The 21,715-nt window shown below is 45.3% G+C and overlaps 1 protein-coding gene across 17 annotated transcripts in view; it reads right to left on the reverse strand.

The window, feature by feature from the left end:
* The window catches only part of UBR4 (ubiquitin protein ligase E3 component n-recognin 4), a 1,862,787-nt gene that overhangs the window by 1,561,424 nt on the left and 279,648 nt on the right, over window positions 1-21,715 (reverse strand). For all 17 annotated transcript variants that reach the window (XM_069240131.1, XM_069240143.1, XM_069240141.1 and 14 more), the window contains exon 19: window positions 2,723-3,005. In XM_069240131.1, the coding sequence (XP_069096232.1) occupies window positions 2,723-3,005 (283 nt within the window). The remainder of the gene's footprint in view (window positions 1-2,722; window positions 3,006-21,715) is intronic.

Here is a 21,715-nt window from a genome sequence, read left to right on the forward strand (position 1 = left end):
GTACTACTTTTGTAGTCCTGATGCAGCAGCTTTAGATGATGTAAGAGTAAGAAATAAATCCACAGCCCTAAAGGCCTCAGAAAGACTCCAACTTAAAGTGTTTGGGATGCCCTTCTCTTTAACCTTGATTCTACTGTTAAAGATGACATTTCCGCCATAACATCCACTCACCATAATTGGTATTTCTAAATGCATAGCCATCCCTTAAACATGCAACAGCATCCTGGTGACAATGGAGCCCACACAGTGGTCATCTGTCCTTCCCAGCTCCTACCTGCATAATTATTCAATTACAGTTCTAGACAAGATTTCCTTTTTCACTCACACATCTGCCCACTTTATGTATGGGGCTGTCATGCTAAGACTTTGTGCAGAAGTTGTCATACTACATTATACATATTATGTAAGTACGGCTATGATTGTCCTGCAAGCAGTCAATCAGCTCAGTTTTCTCAAGAGTTTTTTGTTTATTTTTAGAATTCTTAAAAAAAGAAAACTAAAAAAAAAACCTTTTTTTTTTTTTTTTTTTAAAGGAATAATTCCAAAGCTGGCTATAACTAGCAGAAACAGCTGCCTTCAGGGTGAACGTTAGCGAAGAGTCTTTTAAAAAAAAACAACAAAAAAAAACACACACACACAGAAACTTGATATACTCAACAAAGGAACTCTTCCTGGAGGACAGCCAGCCAGTGGAGGAAAAAACCTATTTCAGCGGACATCATTAATGTGGAATAGGACTGTGCTCTAGACCAATGTCTGAACCTGAAATATCTACCAGAAGTGGTGTATCTAGAGTGATGAGTAATGCCTTGCTCTCAGTCTTTAACAGTGACAAGATCTAGATCTAGGCAGGGAGATTTGGATCTCCTTGGTGGTACAGGTGGTCTTGATGGAGGCTGACATCACAAAGGCACAAACAGTAGGAGGCAGAGGAGTAGCAGGGGCTACAGGCTCAAGTCAGTAGTGAAAGTGGGGGTTGTGATGGTGAAGACTGCCATACAGACCATAGTTTTCTGTGGTCATTCTGCTGATAGCCCTTGTCTGCAAACACTTTCTGGAGTACTCAGAGTCCGATGTAGCAGTCAACCTTCTTGCCATAATCTCTCTAAAACTATCAGTTGATCTGAGAATGGAAAAAGAAGAACCTGTGTCTCAATGTCTTCTTTCTCTCCACAGTGTCTAGTCTTCGATGTTGACCCAGTCATAACAGCAAACAAACAGGTACTGAATCTCGCCTCAGTATCCGAGTTCTCACCGCTGAACGGGAGCCTCACCATTTTCAGTGTGATGTTTCTTTTTAATTCTTACTCCTGCAGCGTCCTCAAAGAGTGGTGATAGAGCCTTGGTAGCTGACTGACGCTCTCCTCACTCAAGCCCAGGTCCTTCAGACAGTATCTCTTGCTGTCTGTGTAGCTCCTCCTGTACATGCAGGCAAATATCGTCCCTCTCATTCAGGTTACCCCTGGAAAAGGTTCTGCAGTGATCACAGTCTGAGAAAGGACTGTCAGACAGGCAAAGTATACACAGTTCATGAGTTAATCTGACTCAACATTTTTTCTGCTACAAGCAAACCGCTTTACATAAACAGCTGGCATTTTTAGCAAAGTGAATTAAATATTTTCCAAAACAAAATAAAAAACAATAAGCAAAAGGTCTAGCTCAGTGCTCAATCCAAGAACTGTCACCAACGGCCGGGGGTTGGAGGAAGTACAGGCAGTGGGCACTTAAAGATACACTGTCTGGTTTTCTGCTACCAGAGCTGCAACCTATATGACTACACGCCCCCAATTCAGTCTACTCCATTCTTATTCAAAGAGGTTTGTGCGTGAGGTTTTCTAAAGCTACTGCTTTTCAGTAACGTTTCTATTTTTAATACTAATTTGGCCTTTATAAAAAGTAAATTAAAGGAATTGGCCAATATAGTCTATTTTATATGCTGCAAACATATTTAATGTTATATCAAAAAATGTGACCTTCCTGAAGTAAGGCAAAAAAGGAACAAAGGAAGATATATGTGAAAGAAGGGCTCTGGGATCTCGCACATGGCAGGATTTATCAGTGATCATCATTATCAATGGACATCCCCTGAAAGAGAGCCCGTCCAATGAAGTATCCATCAGAAACACAAAAGGTGATGCGAGGAATGTTGTGTAACTACTGCAACTGCTCAGGGTGGCAATTACATCACATTGGTTATTTTCCTACCATACCACCACAGATTGGAGTCAGAAAAATGAAAAATCAATCTTGGCCCCAGCTCCAATAAGACGGTCAAGCCCGAACTGCCATGGCTTGTCCTTTTTAGAATTCTCCATCAAAACATCTGGTGCTTATAGTCCTTGCAAGGCTTGAAATGTGTTCTGTGCAAGGTGGCATATCAAGACGAAGGAAATGTCATTAAACTCAGAGAAAAATGTTTTCTTGGCTTTTGTTACAGAGAAAAAACAGGACATCCAACGCAAGTAACAATAGCACTTCTGCTAATATAGCCAATATACAACAGCATAACTTAAAAAGCTTTTGAAACAAGTCACTCATTGATATTTCTTTACATGACTAATACAATTTATACTGTTTTCTTTTGTAAGATGCACTTATGTGAACCCCTTATATGACCGTACAGTAATACTGAGAGTTCTTTCATCCCATTCTCCTATCCCAGAGAAAGACTACAACAGAATTGAAATTCAAGACTTAACTGAAAATTATACGCCCCCCTTACCTGTTGAAAGAGATACACAGGAACCTTGGAGTATTGGTGCAAGAGATAATCAAAGACTAGCAGCAGACGGGCCAAGAGAAGTGGCACAGTTGGAAGCTGGGACTCCAAGTTGCTGGCCAGTTCCATGAGGGTCTGTATACAGAGATTAAGAACGGAGCGGCGACCTTTATCTGTGAAGTTGTGGAAGGTGAGCAATAGAAGCTGTACGTGATCCACATTCAGGTCCTCTGTGTCACCAGGGACAACACCTTGCAAGGCATTTTGCTTCAGAGTCCCAATAAACCTGATGAAAAACAGACATGAATGGATTTGTGTTTAGAGAAAGAAACACCAATCTAAGCAGGCAAACTTGTGAAAAGAGGCCCAGAGAAGGAGTAGCTAAGGTGGACATGGTAGACTGTTTGGAAGGGAGACAAAGAGGGACGCAAAGAAGGGACGCATACAGCCACTCAGAGGAAAGGACTGAAATTAACATAGTAATATAGCAAAAGAGTATAGCTTTGTAGTTCAATGGTAGTACTGTGTAAAGGTAATCGAAATAACGATATGTTGTATCTTGAATGCTTATTAACTCATAAGCTGTGCATGGTGTCGTCACATAGTGGTCATGTTAGAAATAATAAATTTGTAAAGCGCATCACTACCCCCACGGAGTTTGCCAGTAATTTGTTGTGGCAATATTTATCAAATTGCAGGCGTTGACCATACAGATGTTTCTAGCCAGACCCTAGAATATTTACTAATGAAACCATACGAGTTAGCACTCCTTGCTTAAGATTATTATTATTTGCCCTTGTGCATTCACCAAGCACAGCAGTACTATCTCATGTTTTGAATAGTATTCTTGCAATTGTGACAAAAATCAGTTATTTTAATAGGTTATTTTCCAGTGGTTTTGATAGAACTCGTTCTGTTCATGCAACAAAGTTTATTTTGTCTGTGTGTTTATATCAAGGGCTTATACTTAGCACCACAATGCACATCAGGCTGGGAAAAGGTCTTCAGGAGGTTATGCTTTACACGCATCCATCTGATTGCATGGAGATAGAATGTATGTCCATGTCCCTTCAGTTCTTTTTTTTTTTTTTTAAAGGCAAAGTGAACACACAAATAAAATTTATGTTGAACAAACAGAAGTTATATATGACTGAGTAACTTAACCATTGGAAAAGAACCTATAGGAAGAACTGGCTTTGCCCATTTATACAATTGTAAAAATTATCAAGCACTATAAAGCACTAGAAAGTACTGTGTAGGACCAATAACACCTTGAAGAGAAAGACACAAATCAAGAATTGGGAAATGCACTAATTCACTTGTAATTAGGCTTTACCATATTGTTGTCTAGTGCTCTACACCTTCCATTCATGAATTGTGATATCTACCCATGCTTTCACATGTTTAAAAATGACCCACTGTTTAAAATGATCGAAAAATAAAGTGAGGTTGTGTATCAACTTGTGAATACGGCAAACAAGCGTCTGACTGTCATATTCTATTGTTCTCATGTGCAGCCCACTTTTCCTAATGACATGAGCCCTCTACCAATATTTGCTTGTTCTCTAGACCACCTGCAAAGTGAGGAGTGCAGGAACAGCTTTCCATTCAACATCACACAGACAGGGTATGGACTGGAAGAAAAAGCTAGTTATCTGTAATTCTAGTTTGCATCCAGATGAATGTAAGTCATGGGCATTGACTCGTCCCAGCCACATTTGGGTGACCAAAGCATTTTACAAAACACAAGTATAAATATATACAAATGCTTTCGGTAGAAAACCCCAATTTAAAATTAACAAACAGTTTTACAATCAGAAAGGAAGCTATAGGCCAAATGTCTTATCTTCTATTAAACAGAAATTAAATGTACTCTAAAACCAGTGAACAGGAAAATCTTCCACAAACCTTTTCAAAAGATAATTAGAAAAGAAAAGCATGGCTTTGTAGACCGAATGCTCACTCAATCCAAATATAGCCAAACCACTCTTCCAGTACCCTACCATGCTTTGTCAATGGAATTTAGGTCAGTCCGTTATTATGAAAGTAGAACCATGGATACCAAGTGACATTTGGCAATGATGCATTAGTGTTGCTTATGACTTTAATGAAGGGGGAGCTAAGGTTTCAGGGGATCCTCTTTAATGACTATGGCTATAAGTATAAAATAAAGTAAGTAAAGGAAAGAACAAAGGAAAATGTCCTACAGGTGCGTCAGTTTGAGTCGGACTCAGGAAAATAGTGCCTTGTAGATGTATCGTTGGACAACCAGACCACCCCTACTTACCACCCAGACCCTTGAGAGTACAGTGATATAACACAAGGAGCACTGGAGATTCTGAAAGCAAGTATCCATGGCAGTTAAAGCATGAACATCTCTCGAAAATTTTATAAGAAAACATACGTCTGCGGTCTGACACCCCAAAGAAAAGCTCTCAAAATGGAGACTGTCATCCTGTCAGAATAAAGCAGTACTAAAGCTTCCAAAACGGAAGGAAAAGCTTATTTCCTAAAAGAAAGCCAAGTGTAGTAGGAGAGTAACCCACTGCAGATGTATATTTCATTAGCAAAAGCCCCTGTAAAGGAATATTCAGGTAGCTGCAGACTTTATACATTATCTTCAACCTTGTCTTACTGTAAACCGGAAGGCACCCAAGTCCAAATCAAAAGAGTTCTGAAAGCGTTATGGCATTTGAACTTTCTTCTTGTATGGTTTGTCATTAGCAAACACAAGATAAACTCTTGCCTTAAAGGCATTAGGGATAAGGTCTATGAAAGGTGTGGGAGGAAAGGAAGCTGCATCTACTAGTGTAAAACTGACACTGTCATTTTGTGCATCACAGGGAAGGGAGATTAGACCATAAGCATTCACTCAAACCTGCAGAAACCCGACTAGATGCTACAGTAGCACATAACTAACCTTCAGCCAAAGTAGTCACTGCTGCCACAGTACTGGAAGGCAACCAGAAGACAACCAGGTTAACTGTAGCACATTTTAAGGGTAAGGGAGAACCTCCTTTCTATGAATGAAGATTAAAATGTTCATTGTAGAATGTCTTCAGACCGTCCTTTGTTCAGGGGTTAGATTCTGTAAGTGGGATTTTCACCTTTTGAATTTTATGATGTGCCCAAACTGAGAAGAGGTTTGATTATTTATTGTGCTAAAAAAGGTAAATAAATGGTACACGGACTCTTCCCTGTGAGGAGAGTCACTTAGCGAGGACTTGGGCAACCTTAAAACCGTCTCAAAATTTAGTTGCTTCCACTTTTAATTGTTTCTACGGATAACATGACCTTAACGACCAGCAGGATACCAAAAACAAGGTGACAAAATTGAAACAATAACACTAAACAGGCACCTATAAATCTCCACAGCCAACCTTGTCCCAATGTACAGCTCCTGAAGTCAGAATAACGAGTGTAGGGTTACGTGTTGTGTGTTATTTCAAAGTCAGAAGTGCCATACGTTCTAACATCAAGGCAAGATGTAAGGGTTCGGACAAGCTCCAGGGTGACATCTGCACTCTGCACATCTCTGCCAGATCTTTGGGTGCTTCTGGGGGTATCCCCTCACCTGAAATACCCCGATCCCCAGCCTCATGCAATTATCCAAACTCTGCTTCCCCAATGCAAGAGAGGGCATGATCTGACTTTCACACCCTTGCTAAGTCCCATTTTGCCATAGTTAGTCAAAGAAATAGTCTTGTAGCTATTGCCACTAAGTTGGTCTGTGATGTAGAGGAGGGTCAATCTCAGGTACAGGGGAATAGTCCAGGTGAGCACCTGAACCTGGCAGGAGGTGACCCCTGTCCAGAAGCAATCTAACATGGTGCAGCTCCAGACCATATGTAGGAAGGTGTCATCCTCCAATTGACACCGTAAGCATATAGGGCAGGAAACCAAGCCCATACGCCATAAGCAATGATAGTGTGTAGTACCCCATATGTAGATATTCTAGTTGGATAAGGCGAAGACTAGCTGAAATGGCTACCTTACAGGGGTGTGCAGTGTGTCTGACCAGTCGTCATCACCTAATCTGTCTAAATCTGCCTCCCAGGAGCTCTTGAGAGTTGAGAAGTGTGTGCTGTGTAACACCAGAACACAATGTGCCTGGGAGATTATGGCTCCCGATGCATCTGAAAGGAGTTTACCCTACAATGGGTTGAATTCAGGGAGTGTGTGAAATGTAGGGGGTAATGGCATGTCTAAGCTGTAGGTATCGGTGGAACTCGCTGCGATGCAGCTGAAACTCTTGCAGTAGGTCTTGGAAAGATGTCATCATTGTGCTGCACAAGGCATCGCCCAGGGTCGAAATTCCTATGATGTTTCACCTCCTGAAACCCTCCAAACGAGCAACTTTTTGCACTACCGTGTCATACCAAAGTGACATCCCCTCCGTCAGGCTGCCCCATAATCTCATGCAGTGCAAGGTGGTGTGCCATAAATGAAGAACCATGCACAATGTTGTGGGGAGAGAGTGAACCCTGACTTCCCGTAGAGGTAGACTGACAGTTAGGTGTTGTCCATCACCCATTTTTTAGCCACAAAGGCTGGGTCTCTGTTGTGATCATGCCACCACTCGTGTATGATCATCAGATGTGAGGCTGAGTAGGAGTACATGTCTGCAGTTGCAATTATTCCGCCTCCAAAAGAGGTGGATTGAAAGCATGTGGCTAATACAGTTCCAGGGAACCCCCCTGTTCAAGAGGAACCCAGAGAGAAGGGAATTAATTTGCTCAAAGCGGCTCCAGGGAATTCCATACAGGTAATCTTGAAGATGGCCTACTTGTCCTTGCCCGTCAAGGACACGTTGCTCCCACTTTTAAACTAGGAATTGGACTTCGGTGTATGCTCAAAGGAAGAAAAATGTTATGTTATTCACCCTCTAAGCATTTACACGTAGTGTATTATGATGCAAATTCACATGGTCTGCATATTACTGCAATATACTGCTGGGAGGCATGTTTGCATGTTGTTTTTCTGTGAAGAAGCTTTGGAGTCACAGGATGTGCTGTGACCCGTCCCTTAGTCCACAATGCCCATGGGCACAGACTCAAGTTAAACTGTAAGGGTACAGGAGGTAAGAGTGCATACGCAGCATCGAGTGAGCATAGTTTTGTGAGCTATGCATACTGCGCCTGTGGACAGAGTAATAAAAGGATGAATCTGGCACCATCACAAGCTTCTGGGCGAAGGGTGGCTGCATGTGAATCAACACTGTACACTGAGAAAATATGTTTACAGGATAAATAACATTTTCCGCCTGTTGCATATCCAGTTGAAAATAAACATGCACTCTATAGACTATAAAACAGTAGCTTCTGTAAGGGCCAGTTATCAAGCTTATAATGCAGATGTCTGTGAAAAGTCCTTAGAACTGTTTGGCCAACTATAAACTGCTGAAAATAGTGCTTTGTTAAAATTGTCATGTATCCACTATGTGGCTTCTCTGCAGTGGTCATCAAGCAGAATGTTACCAAGAAAGCCATGGTTGTGCCTTTCTTACAGAAAGAATGTGCCCTGGGGGTACAGATAAAACCCCTTTGCCTTTCAGGTAGCTAGGTTTGATACACATAACTATCCACCTTGCTGTACCCGCTTCATAAACGGGATGACTTTTGGAACGTTTCACTAAGGTTACAATGATCTGACCAGTCCTTTTTGTAAGTCTGATCATTTCTGTGTTCTACATTAGAGCTCTTGATATCCATATTGGTTAAAGGTATTTTCTTTGGCAGGAACTTGGGATTGGTCTTGAAATCTTTGTGACCCTGAATAACTCTTATGGCGAGTGCTTGCAACTCACTAATGTGCCCGACTGATATTATAGCAACTGAGAAAGCCACCTGCCAGGAAAGGAACTGTAAGGGGCACAAGTATGAAGCTTCAAAGGGTGGACCTATGAGCCTTGAAAAGACTATGTGACGTTAAACAAGGAGTGGCAGGTCTTTGATGATGTAGGACTCTTGAGGCCATCAATAAAACCTTGGCTGCCGGGATCCAAAAGTAGGATAAATGTTCCCTGCAGGCTGTTAAAGCAGCAATGTATTGGTGTTCTGACATGTATGCAAGGCCTAATTTATGAGGATGTGAAAGACAGCTGACTATGTCCTGGACCTTAACCTTCATGGGGGGTGTAGGAGGATGGCTCAGTTTATGGTGTACACCGATGGGGTAGCATCCTACACTGGGTTCAGGCAACCCTTAGTGATGGTAAATGAGTGTCCAGATAGCAAAAGCTCTCTAGGGGTAGTTGAGGCGAGCAGATAAAGCTTATCAAGGAGGAATGTAAAAGACTTGCAATACCACAGTGGTCAGACAGTAACGCACTCACAAGAAAGAACCACACAAGTGTTACTAACAAAGAATTCTTAAATACAGGACTATTACTAGACTAACATTAGTATATCTCCCTTTGGAGATATCTACACACAATATAAACATATAAAATAACCAGCAGAAATAGAATTAAATATCCAGGGACCTAATTTGTTTTTGGGGGGGGGTGGCGGATTTATATATACTAAGTAAGTGGAATGTGAAATTGTGAACCCAACCAAGGTAAGCGTGGTACTTGGATACGGGGTGGGGGTACATGAAAATACCAGAGGTAAGTATGGTAAGCGTCCCAGTGACCGGTTGCAGAGTGGTTACCTATCTAGCCATCCCATAAACACAGGAAATGGTGGTTGGAGTTGGTGGTTTTCAGGACATTTCCCAGTGGACCTCAAAGAAACCAACATACACCAAGAAGTTTGGCGAGTGTCCCCATCCAAGTATACCCAGAAGACAGGAGTACCCTACACCAGGGGTCCCGGATGCAGAGGGGAAAAGGAACCCTCTCTGAAGTCAGTGGAAGCATTGGATTGTCCAGTTGCGGTCACAACCTGAGGACCAGGCTGGTGGAACCAAGGAGTGGACTCTGGATGTGGAGGTCCTGAAAAGGAAGGAGACAGAGTCTAGCACCCTTGGAGGTGCCCAGGTGGCAATCCCTATCTTGTCATCTAGAGGTGAAGTTTGGCTATTTTGCATTTCAGGGGTCAACATGTGTGGTGACTCATCACCTGAGGTGCCTGTGTTGAACTTGCAGGTGAAGTTCCTACTCATGGATTTGCTGGCGCCATCTCTTAGGAGGGGCAGCAAAATCATTAACCACCACCAGAAGGTGCTCAGTTGGAGTTGGGTGTCCTGGCAGAATCACCCAATGCCACATCTGCTGTGTTGACTGCTGGGGGAGTGCCTTCCCCCTATCTCTGTAATTCATGGCCTTCATATTGATCATCCCGATAAGGACTACTTTCCCCCAAACAACCTTGAAAGAAGGCTTTGAGGGCTAATCATTTCGGAAAGAACCTTTAGGTAACAGATTGCCACTGAGCCAAGGGGTCCTCTTGTCTTTCCCCCCATGGTGTGGAGATGTGCTCCCAAGCCTCTGAGGGAGGAGTCTGTAGTAATGATCACTGGTAGAACTGGGTCTGAGAAAGGCCTGCCCTACAATAGGTTACTGCTGTTTCATCAATGCAGAGCAACAGGTGCTGACCTTTACCAATACTAGATATTCTAGTGACTGTCCAGTCCTGACCAATACCTTGCAGTAGCATAAATATGGAGTCTGTCAAGCAGTACAATGGAAATACAAGGCACCGCCATTCCCAGAATCCACATCATGGTTCTGATTAAGCCGATGACTGATTGAAAATCATGCCAGCACCATGCAGTGGTCCGGGTAGGCTTTCTCTGTAACTGAATGCACCACGGATCCCAGAAAGTTTGGATATGTTGAAGGTGGAGGTGGGGCTTGGTGGTATTTATGGCTAATTACAAGCTGCAGAGCAGGGAAACTGCTGCTTAAGTGTGTTCTAGATGTTGCTGCCTACCACAGCTCTTGATCAACAAATCACCTACATAGAGGGAAGACATGAGTGCCCCCTTCGCAAATAGGCAGCCACCACTGCTAGGCACTTTCTGTACGACCTGGAGCCACGGTGACCTCCAAAAGGGAGCATTTTGATCTGGTAGTGATTTTCACTTCCCACAAAGTGAAGATACCAGCAGTGGGCATGGTGGATGGGTATGTGGAAGCAGGCATCTTGGAGGTCAGGTAATGTTGTGAAGTTGCTTCGGGGGTGCCTCTGAGCGCTACCAGACTGCTTTGAAGGTCACATCTGTTGGCCTCTTTGCATAAACCAGTTCGCTCCAGTGCAGGAACCCCGGGTTCCGCTCTGGCACGAAAACCACACAAAAGGACAAGGGAGTGCCCACCCCCTGTCCAGCTCCTCACCTAGGGAGGTGCATAGAGCTCTGCCAGGTGGTCACTTGATTCTGCCATTTAGGAAATAAGATGACCAGAGGACCCTGGGAGCATCTGACTGGTTAGTACAGCTGGGGGACGTCCCTGACCCCCTCCGATAGGTGGGTCACTGCATTAAGTGTCCAACCCCCTTCCTGGGTTACTTAAGGGCTCCCCTGAGGGTGGGACCCTAGATTAGTCTGCAAGACTTCAGGAACCATCTGCAAGACTTTTGCAACCTGGACACCGGTACCACTGCTGTTCTTCGCTGGAATCAAGATCAAGACTGTACCCAGAAGGAGGGCTGCGACTGCAACTTTGTTTCTAAGTTCTGGAAAGACTTCTGCAACCTCATGGCCGTGCACCCTCCAGAATCACTGTGACTCCGCCTGCACTTAGGAAAGCAAGAAGCAATTTCCTTTGGACTGAAGGAGTCACTCCCCTGCATCTGCAGGCACCTCACAAACAACTGGCTTGTGCATCCTCCTGTCCCATGGACTTTAAGGCTCTACAGCAAAGGTGGTGGTGGTGGTGGTGGTGGTTCTGTGGCCTTCGAGAAGTCTGACCTATCTTCCTTGCAACTGGAAAGTCTGTGGTGCCTAGCTGGTGTCGTTGTTGGACACTCACTCCTAGGAGAGACTGCTGGTTTAGAGATGACAGCACTTGTTTGTAGGTGACTAGGCCAATCCTACAACAAGTCACAACTGTCGGCCCAACCTTTCTGGCTCACAAGCAGTACCTCACCAAAACCCAAACAGTAAAAGGTGATTTCTGGCAGCCTTTATGCATGGACTCTAGAATGCAACATATCAGGGGAGTCGTGATGGAAAGGAGATTAACATTTTCTTAGATTAGCAATACGTCTCAGTCACACACAGGCAAAGAAGGAGATGCAGGAAAGTTTTCAGTATATTTATTGAAATTACTGCAATTTACGGTAAAATGCATGAGCTGCAATGATTATGATAAAGAACAGTGCTTGAGGCATAGTTGTGAAGATGAGTCCTGAATACAAAGATCTCCCCCATCTTGCAATAAACATGAGATGTAAAAAATAAAACAATAAAAAACCTAGCATGAAGAACCTAATCTCTAACCTAATGAGAGCTAGGTGTGATAAATCTAATCTGCCGGTACCATGTCCATGAGAACCCCCTCAAACCCTCATTACCTTGGAATGAGGTCTCTAGATCAGCATCCGTGGCGACACGAAGGCTGGGTCTGCATGAAGGCGATGTGCAGCATAGATGGCGTTGATGTTACCTCGTAGGGATCCCTCTGCTAAAACTGCCTGTATAAGGTATTTATAGAGACCATATAGGACATTTGACGCAGGTATGTTGCAGGTAAGGAGGCATACTTGTGGCAGCAATTAAGTAAACATTCCCGACAAGTGTACATTATGTTCCTGTCACCCATAAGTGAGAAGGGGACATGAGGTGCCTATCTACTTACATCACTTGATTATGACGTAGATAGTGACTCCTTCACAGAGGGGCACGGATAACAAATCAAAACATTTCTCCAACTACAAAGGCAGCCATCTTAAAAGAAATAATAAAATAGGCTAGGACAGAGCAGGGTTAATAGGTTAAAAGTCCCTAGGTGACAGAGGCATGGGCCTGCAAGCCAGAAGGCTAAGCTAAACTCCTGAGTCCATTTAAAACTAAATAGGATCCACTACACTGAAGCTGCTTGGCTGGAACCCCTGGGAACCATGTCTGCTTGTTACCAAGGCTTGTTGGCTCTTCAGTTCGAAGACCTTCGAGCTCCAAGAAGCCCCAGCCTCCAGCACTCTCCAGCTCCAAAAACAACTTCCTCTCTACAACTCCAGCAACGTGGGCATCCCTCTTTGCTGCTGAGGACTCCCTGTGACTCCCAGTGCCTGCTTCCAGAGGATCCTGCTGGGGGCTCCGTCAATTCCTGCTGGCTCACCTGCATGCTGAGGGCTGGCCCTGACCTACCTGCCAAGGTTGGGTCACCTGGACCTTGCTGGTCCCCACCAATCCTGCAAACTCTGTGCAACACTTTTCCTGCATTTACCAAGGCTTCTTGGTGGTCCCGTTGACCAATGAATCCTCTGCAATTCAACAACAGGCATGGGATAGCTCGTGTACTACCCCTGGGACCTACCTGCATCCGCCTAGACTTCACAGCTGCACTTCTTCGTCCACTATCCTACAGAAAACCATCTCCAAGAAGGGTGGGCATTGACCTCCTATGCTGCCTGGGCACTGCTGGGTGGTCTGGACTCTGTCCCCTCTTTTCTTAGAGTCCCCTTCTTCCAGAATTCACGCAGGGGTTCCACCGTTCTAGTTCGCACATCACAACAGCAGCTGGACAACAGAGGTCCCCCACTGACTTAAACAGGAGCTTCCGACATGACTTCACCCCTATGCACCTGGGCTCCCTGTTGTATGTACTCTACTATTCTGGGTAACCACGGGTGGGGGCACTATCCAACTTCCCATGACCCAACGGATTTCCTCATGGTCCTCTGGGAAGGGCCCTAAAACGCGAAAACTCAAACTATACTTCCCCATGTTAGCCTATGGAAACTGACAAGAGATCAGTATTCTCCACACAAGCGTCTGGGGAGTCCTAGCTACTTAGCTTTGAGGTTTTAGTACTTCCCCAGTCCGAAGGGTCCTTGGGGGGTAGTGTGGGTTGGGAGTGGTTTTCACATTCCATTTTTTAGTATAAGATTTGGCCCCCATATAGGGGCCCATGTTATTTTAAGTCTATTTACCTGTTCCTAAGGATATATTTGTATGTCCATATATCCGGTTAGGAGATATACCAAAGTTAGCTCTAGAATGTGTGTTACAATAAATATATCCTATTTTTTTCTAACACTGGTGTGGTTCATTCCTGTGTGTACATCACTGACAATCCGTGTGGTATTTACAACTGCTTTACACCCTCCGGGATAAGCCTGAGCTCCTCTCTCCACTGCTACCCCTAGGAGAGCTCCGGTTATCTAGAGCCATCTACACTAAAGGTTGCCTGGACTCAGTATAGGGAGCCTCACCTACATGAGTACACCATATACTGAGCCAACCTCATACAGTAGGGATAACCCGGACTCTAGTAACCTAACTACTTCCAAACAAGATGGAGGAATTTACAAAGTAGTGTCCACTTCAGCATGTCCACCTTAGGGGTGAGTTTGGCATGAAATGGCCACACCTAATCTGCCAACTATTCTCTTGTCTTGCTGCCAATAGTGCGGTCCAGACAGGGGGGTTGGTCATCTCTGCCACCTGGAGGGACCTGGGTTGCATTACAAAGACAGCTAGGCCCTTGAAGCTTCACACCCTGTAATGTCCATCCTGCCTGAAGGTGCTGTCAACACCCCCACCCACTGCAGGCTTTTGTCTCTGGGTCCGAGAGCACTGGCTCTCACCTTAGGTCAGAAACGTGGCTAAGGTGACTGAACTGGTCAGGAGCAGTCAGTTAACACACTAATAGCTGATAAGTTTGCAGGGGGCACCTCTAAGGTGCCCTCTTGGTGCATGTTTTGCTAAGTCCAACAGTGTGTGGGTTCAAAAACAGGAGAGAGGGCCCCCACTCAACCTATTCACCCAAGGGGACAGGGCACCGTATCACAGTGATTATAAAGTATTACCCCCTGGGGAAATCATCCTACTAGACACCTCACAATTCTCTTGTTCAACTCTCAGGCACACCAATGATCGATCTTAATAAAGGAATATCAAAAATAGTATTTAATAACCCCATACAATAGAAGAAACATTCGATTCATTGATCAACTGACCACTGGATACGTTAATCAGGACATCGATTGATGACAGACCAGGAGGGTGTCTTGTGTATTATCTCCCATGTGTGTTAGGCCACAGTCTTGTCTATTGGTCCTCGGGGATGCCTGCTGGAATTTTTAATGTTATTTTTTATTATTGTGGTTTTATATATTGATTTTTGTATGGGGTTATGTATTAAATACTATTTTTGATATTCCTTTAAGATTGATCATTGGTGTGCCAGAGTGTTGAACAAGAAAACTGTGAGGTCTGTAGAAGGATGATATCCTCAGGGGGTAATACTTTTTAATCATCAATGTGGGATCACTAATACAAGATGTTTGATACCAAACATCCCCTTCAGTGGAGCCATCATGTATCTGGGAATTCGTAGTAACCAGTGTTCACCACATCTATTTAAAATGTTTCAGTAGGGGTATAGCTGCTCATGCAGATATGCCCTCACATGTAATATAATGCACCCTGCCTTAGGGCCGTAAGGCCTGCAAGAGGGGTGACTTACACATATAGCAGGCAGTGTTAGGGGACATGGCACACAGCCCGTCATGTTTTCACTTCTGTCTGTACCAAGAGACGCAGTCTGCAATGGCAACCGGTCATGTGCTTGGTGAGGGGTCCCTTAGGGTGGTACAATTCATGGTGCAGCCCTTAGGAGCCATCTTTACTATATCAGGTCCTAGGTACCAGTGGCACAATTTACTAGGGACTTAGAGGGTGCTAAAGGATTTGTCAATTGGGGAATATCTGTGTAGTTTTGGGGAAGAGAACTGGCACTGGGGACGTGGTTAACAGGAACCCACTGCACTTTCAGTTGAAATTACATCAGATACCAGGCAAAGGAGGGCAGTATCCATGTCAAAAAGGGGCACGTTCCTACAGCTGGGCACTTAAAACTGGTTTGTGAAGCTAGAACCCGTAAGGGAGAATCCTGTGCACTATAATCCGATCGCAGAGCAGGGAGAATGTGAGGGTTTGTAAGTAATCTGACAGGCTTTAATGCAGGTGTTCACCCACTGACAATTCTATACTTGTGTAATGGCTCTGAAATGCCTTGAGCCCTGTTAAACATGTGCTCTTACCATTAAAAGAGTGATTGTTGAGTGGTCTGTCTCCAATTAACATATCCTAACTTACCTGTAAGTGCCTAGTCTAGTATGTGGCACCAGAGTTACCCAGGGCCAAGAAGAGTGTCCAGCAGGGTCTTCAGCAAGTGTTGTGCTCCCTGTGTGGGGCAAGGTAAAACATGACTCGTGGTCTGCCATGGCAGACTGGAATGGCAGTTTTAAACTGCCAACTTCAGTTTACCAACTATGGTAATGGCAAAGCCCAAGCCTCCCTTTTGAATATATGTAAGTTACCCCAAAGGTAAACCTAATGAACCCTAAGGCATGGCACTGTATGTTAAAAAGTGGAACATGCACTTTTATATGTTCCAACAGCAAAAACTCTAACTTGTCATTGTTACTGTGGAAAGGCTAGTTGTCCCATAGTCAAGTACAGAGTTACTGGCTGATACCTCAACCTAACTTCTGAATGGGACTATTAAATGTAAGTAAGTGCCTATTTTTGCATGTTCACCCCACATTTTTGGACTGATGCTGCCAGCTTCTCAATACTGAGTCCACTAAGGCCTACTGACAAGACCTCAGTGCCAGTGTTTTAACACCTATCAAAGTCTATGTCGAATTGGCTATACCCAATTAGCAAGTATTGACTTATGAGTCCCTAGTATATGGTACCAAGGGCATTTAAGGCAGAATGTCCACCCAGGGCTACACCACTTCATTGTGCCACCCTGAGTGTGGCGAAGTACAAAATGGCTTCCAGCCTGCCACTGCAGACTGATAGGGGAGTGTTCACACGGCTAGTTCAACTTTGTCATTTAAACTAATGGTAAAGCCACCACTTCCCTTAACAATATATTTAAGTCTCCCCTGAGGAAGGTGTAAGAAATTTCTTTTCTGGCATGGTTACCCCCACTTTTTGCCTGTTGTCAGTGTGCTTGGACTTTTCACTGGGATCCGGCTAACCAGGAATCAAGTGTGTGTTCTCTCCTCTAAATTTACTTGTCTTGGTACCCTTTACACCCCACAAATGGCATACTGGTGTACCCCTGTAAGTCCCTAGTATATGGTACTTAGGCTCCGGTACACCAGGAGACCCCAAAGGGCTGCAGCATGTATTGTGCCACCCATGGAAGCCCATGCAAACTGTCTACAGGCCTGCCATTTGCAACCTGCATAAAAAGGTGCATACACCCTTGCACTGCTGGTCACTACACCAGGTCACTGTAAGTCTCCGATATGTTAAGGCCTTGTGCAGGTCCCTGTGTGTGAGGGCATCCCTGCAAGAGCAGAGGTGCCCCTACAAACTCCAGGTCCAATTCCGAGGACTTCGTAAGTGCAGGGAAGCAATTTTAGCTATGTACTGGCCATAGGTCACTATGGTCCAGCTACATAATGGTAACTCAGAACCTAGCCATTTTTGGTATCAAACTTGACGGAATCATACCCCAATACCGATGCCAGTATTGGTGGCATGATTTCATGCACTCTGGGGGCTCCTTAGAGGACCATCCAGTATTGCTCCTACCAGTCTTACAGGGTATGCGAGCAGCCCATGCTGCTGCAGCCTCTCAAACAGGATTCTGCTTTCCTGCTGCTTGACCAGCTCAAGCAGGGGGAAAGCAGAACAATGGTTTTCCAGTGGGAGATGGGTGCAACCTCCTCTCCTTTGGAAATGGGTGTTACAAGTCTAAGGAGGGGGATGACTCCCCATGCCACCGGTTTGCTTTGAAGGGCACATATGCTGCCCTCTTTGCATAATCCGGTGTGCAAGAGTCCTGAGACCTCGGGTCCCTGCTCTGGCACGAAACTGCACACAGGAAAGGGGAGTGACCAGTCCCCACCCCAGGGGTGGTGCCCGGAGTTCCTTCAGGTGGCCACTTGATTCTGCCATTTGAAAACAAAACAGGCAGAGGCCCCTCTTAGCATCTGTACTGGTCTTAAGCAGATGACGTCAGTTGACTGCCCGCAACCCCCCCCCCCCCCCCCACTCCCCAAATTGGTGGTCACCTTGTAAAGTGACCAAGCCCCTTTTTGGGCTACATAGGGACTCCCTTGCTGGTGGATCCCCAGATTCGGCATGCAAGACTCCACCAGGACTCCTCTGCAACAACCTCTTCTGCTCCTGGCCACCAGAACCACTGCTGGGCTTCACGGGAACCAAACAAGACTGCAACATTGAGATGACCTCTCCTTACAAGATTGTTTCTGTGGCTCCTGTCAGCAACTTGGAACATTTTCACAGCTGTGCATTCTCTAGAGACAGCAAGACTTCAGCTGCACCAAAGCAGCAAGAAGGAATCTCCCTTGGAGTAAAGGAGTCACTCCACTGCATTTGCAGGCACCTAAGGCAACAACGTCCGGGTGCTGGGATCTGTTGCCCACTAGACCTGCGAAGTCCCTGTTAACCCCCGGGTAGCCACACCTCTAAGGTGAATTACCAAGCCTCTCAAAGTAGAGAAGGTTCAGGCATCTTGAGGGCAGCTAGAGTAGTTCACTCAGGGAATGCCACACTTCATCTGAAATTCTTCACTCCAAGGGAAGGGGGAACAGATAACCTGTTACTTAGTGACCATGTAGTCCCTTTGGGGCACTATCCTGGGATGTATATGGTACTCCTGGCACCCTGAGCCTCAGATCACACCTAAATAGGAACAAGGACCGAAGAAGGGCTGCCCTGCTACCCTTGGAACTGCACACAGAGGCTGCACTGTCCGTTGGACTGCATCTGTTCCACTTTGAGCTCGCAACTTGGGACTGTGCCTCTGGCCCCTGGCGTGGGGGAAAAGTTGTGCCTTAGATCAGACCAAAGCAGTGACTCCAATGATCAGTTGATGGATCCCATGGAACCAGCTCCAGAGACAAAAGAGCAGAAGAAGCCCAAAACGGCAGGTTGGTAGCCTCTGCAATATATTTACAGCTACCAACTATAAGCAGCCCCCTGCGATGCCCAAGAGCCCAACTGCAGCCGTTCTACTGGCTCAGAGGACTTAGTAGAACCCTGACCTCTGTGGCTAAAGTCACCCCAGATCACCAGTGGACCAAGAAGTCACCACAAAGGCACCCACGTCAATACCTCAGCAACCGAAGCTTCCTTGTGCATCTTTTTATCCTCATCCCCAGCATCAGGACAACTCCAATATAGTCTAGGATTGTGCTGCAAAGTATGGAACTGTCCCTGAAAACACTCTGGTGACCATGTAACTACTAAAGTGCCCAACAACGAACCCCCCCCCCCCCCCCCCACAAAAACACAACAAGCTTCATCCTGTCGGATTTGATAACCCTACCTTTTTGCTGACCAATGCATGTCTGGAGCTCGATTTAAAATTATACTTTTACAAATCTGTAATTCCGGAACAGTCTGGTCATTTTTGCTCATAAGGGTCTCTAAAAATGAATACAAATGTAACCTATATTTATGAACCTGTATCCTGGTTGTTCCATGTTGTGCGACTCTTATTCCGTCATTTGGTACTGTTAAATACTTTATACTAAGTTCCTCTCTGCAAACTTTGCTGCTCGAAAGCCATTGCTACCCAGGGTTGAGCTAAAGGTTGTTCAAACAAGCCTGACCAATCGCAAGACAGTTTTTGTAAGTGTATTCCATGATAACATCCCACAGCCATATCATAATACACCAAAATCCTCACATTAAAGCTAAAACATTAAGGTATCAAAAACAAAAAATCTGTACATTAAATCTGATTTAATGGTTAATCGGATTTGATGTCACTGGTGATTTAGACGTTGCCACTTAGTTGCCCAAGGCTGCCAGTGCCCATTGTGCAGTTGTAATCTTGGTCTGTTCTACAGACAGCTTTTTGCCCTCCTAGGGAGACACGTTAATAACTGGAAGCCACAGGTGTTAGCCCAAAATGTGAGGTTTCAAAAGCAAAGCTGCCTTTGATGGGCAAATGGGGAACTTTTGGGAGAGCAGCTGTGTAAGAAGCTGGGTTCTGGTTGCAGAACCCCCTCCACCCGCTCCCTCCCAATGTGCTGGACACTAGTCAACATGAGGTCCCCACCTACATTATGGCTTCACTGAAACTAGGGATGTGTGGTATCAAACATCTTGTATTAATAAACCCTCACTAATTCCACTGACAGATTTATTAATACATGCACACAGAGGGCACCTCAGAGGTGCCCCATGAAAACCTACAAATTGCTGGTAAGCTCACTGACTAGTTCTAACCAGTCTTTGCTCTTTGGAGGTCAGGCACTAAGTCTGATCTGCAGAGATGTTTACACACCCCTTCCAACAGGATGACCTGCAAATCTGCATTCCAAGGCAAGAAGCATGAAAGAAGACCACTACTTTTTGTATGTAGAACTGGCTTTCCTCAGTGGAAGATGCCGACCCCCCCTTGCCCCAGGGCTCATCTGGCACCTGGACAGACGGGAAAATTAGCTATGCAGGAGACGTGTTGCATTTCCAGGATGGATACACCTCTAGGGTGACCAGTCTGAAAGGTGCACAACCTTGGAAATTCTGCCATCTAGTGTGTGTTGGAATTAGGAAATTCTGGGACAGTGTGATGCCCACTTCCCGAAGGAAGTGGTCATCTAGTGGGTGTAAAGCCTCCAAGGGTAGGTAGCCCACTGGCTACTATACTTCACTCTCCTTAATAGCCCCATAAAATGAGTAGAGGACCCCCTGAAACCAGATCCTCAGATATTCGCTGGACACAATAGGAGGGGATTAGAAGATTGCTGCACTCGAACCGATGAGCCTATTCAGCTAGTCTGTTTGCTGTACCCAGCCCTTGAGGAGCAACTGACCTGCTGCTGCAGCTTCCAAGAAACCCAGAGAGCTGACAGTGCTGGGCAAATTGCCAAAAATAACTTTCTTGGAGAAGAGGAGCTGCTTTCCTGCATCTGCAGGAACCCCAGAGAAGAACTGGGAGGACTGGAACTGCCAAAAAACAGACACCGCACCTGAGCTGCCTAGCCCAAGTTGAAGAGGGCCAACTGTCAGTGTGGCTCCCAGGCCCTCAAGAGACAAAGCCCACATTGAGTTCACCCACTGTGGACTTCCTCAAGGCATCTGCTGCCTGTTTCTGCAGACCCCCTTCTACTGAGATTGACGACCAGACACCTCTGCACCTACCTGCCATTAATAGAGAAGAGAACCAAGGATGTCCCCCATGTCTCAGCCTCATGAAACCTGAGCCCACTTGTTGGCTTGGTCAGAATCGGACCCATCCCCCCCACGACCACCCCCCCACCCCCCCCCCACTTCCAGTCCATGCCTGCAGCCTGGTTCTGTGGGCCCCACCTCTTACCATGAATACCTCCAGCACCAGACGAGACACCAAAAGACAACACTGCACCTGAGCCCCACTGCCTGAGGAGAAGTGGATCAATGGTATCGCCACGTGCCAGAGAACTTTGTGGGTCAAGCCCCGCCTGTGGGTTCCCCCAAACTGAAATTCCAGTCCCAGCATACAGCAACTTCTCAAGCAGACCGTTTTTCATTGAAGAGAATGGGACAAATGATGCCATAACACCTTTGCACCAGGATGCCCCAAAGCTTCCAGAAGTGACTTGTTGGTGTCGCCTTGAACCTTGCCCCATATTCACATTAAGACCTGGAGAACAGTCGAGTAAATCGCTGTGAAGTGTCTGAATGCAGTACATGTTTTTTCACCACAGGATAACATTACCACACCCAAAATGTGCAGTAACTGTAGACTTCTGAAAACTCTAGAAATACCAATCTTGAAAAATACTCGCCTGATTCCAGTGAACTTGGTATCTAAATTTATATAAAAGTATGTTATTTTCATATATTGGTACTAGCATTCTTTATCGTCTCACTGTGTGTGCCCCTTACATGCTTAGCACTTCCCTC

This window comes from Pleurodeles waltl, chromosome 6 (assembly GCF_031143425.1).
Source record: "Pleurodeles waltl isolate 20211129_DDA chromosome 6, aPleWal1.hap1.20221129, whole genome shotgun sequence".
NCBI classification, from domain to species: Eukaryota; Metazoa; Chordata; class Amphibia; order Caudata; family Salamandridae; genus Pleurodeles; species Pleurodeles waltl.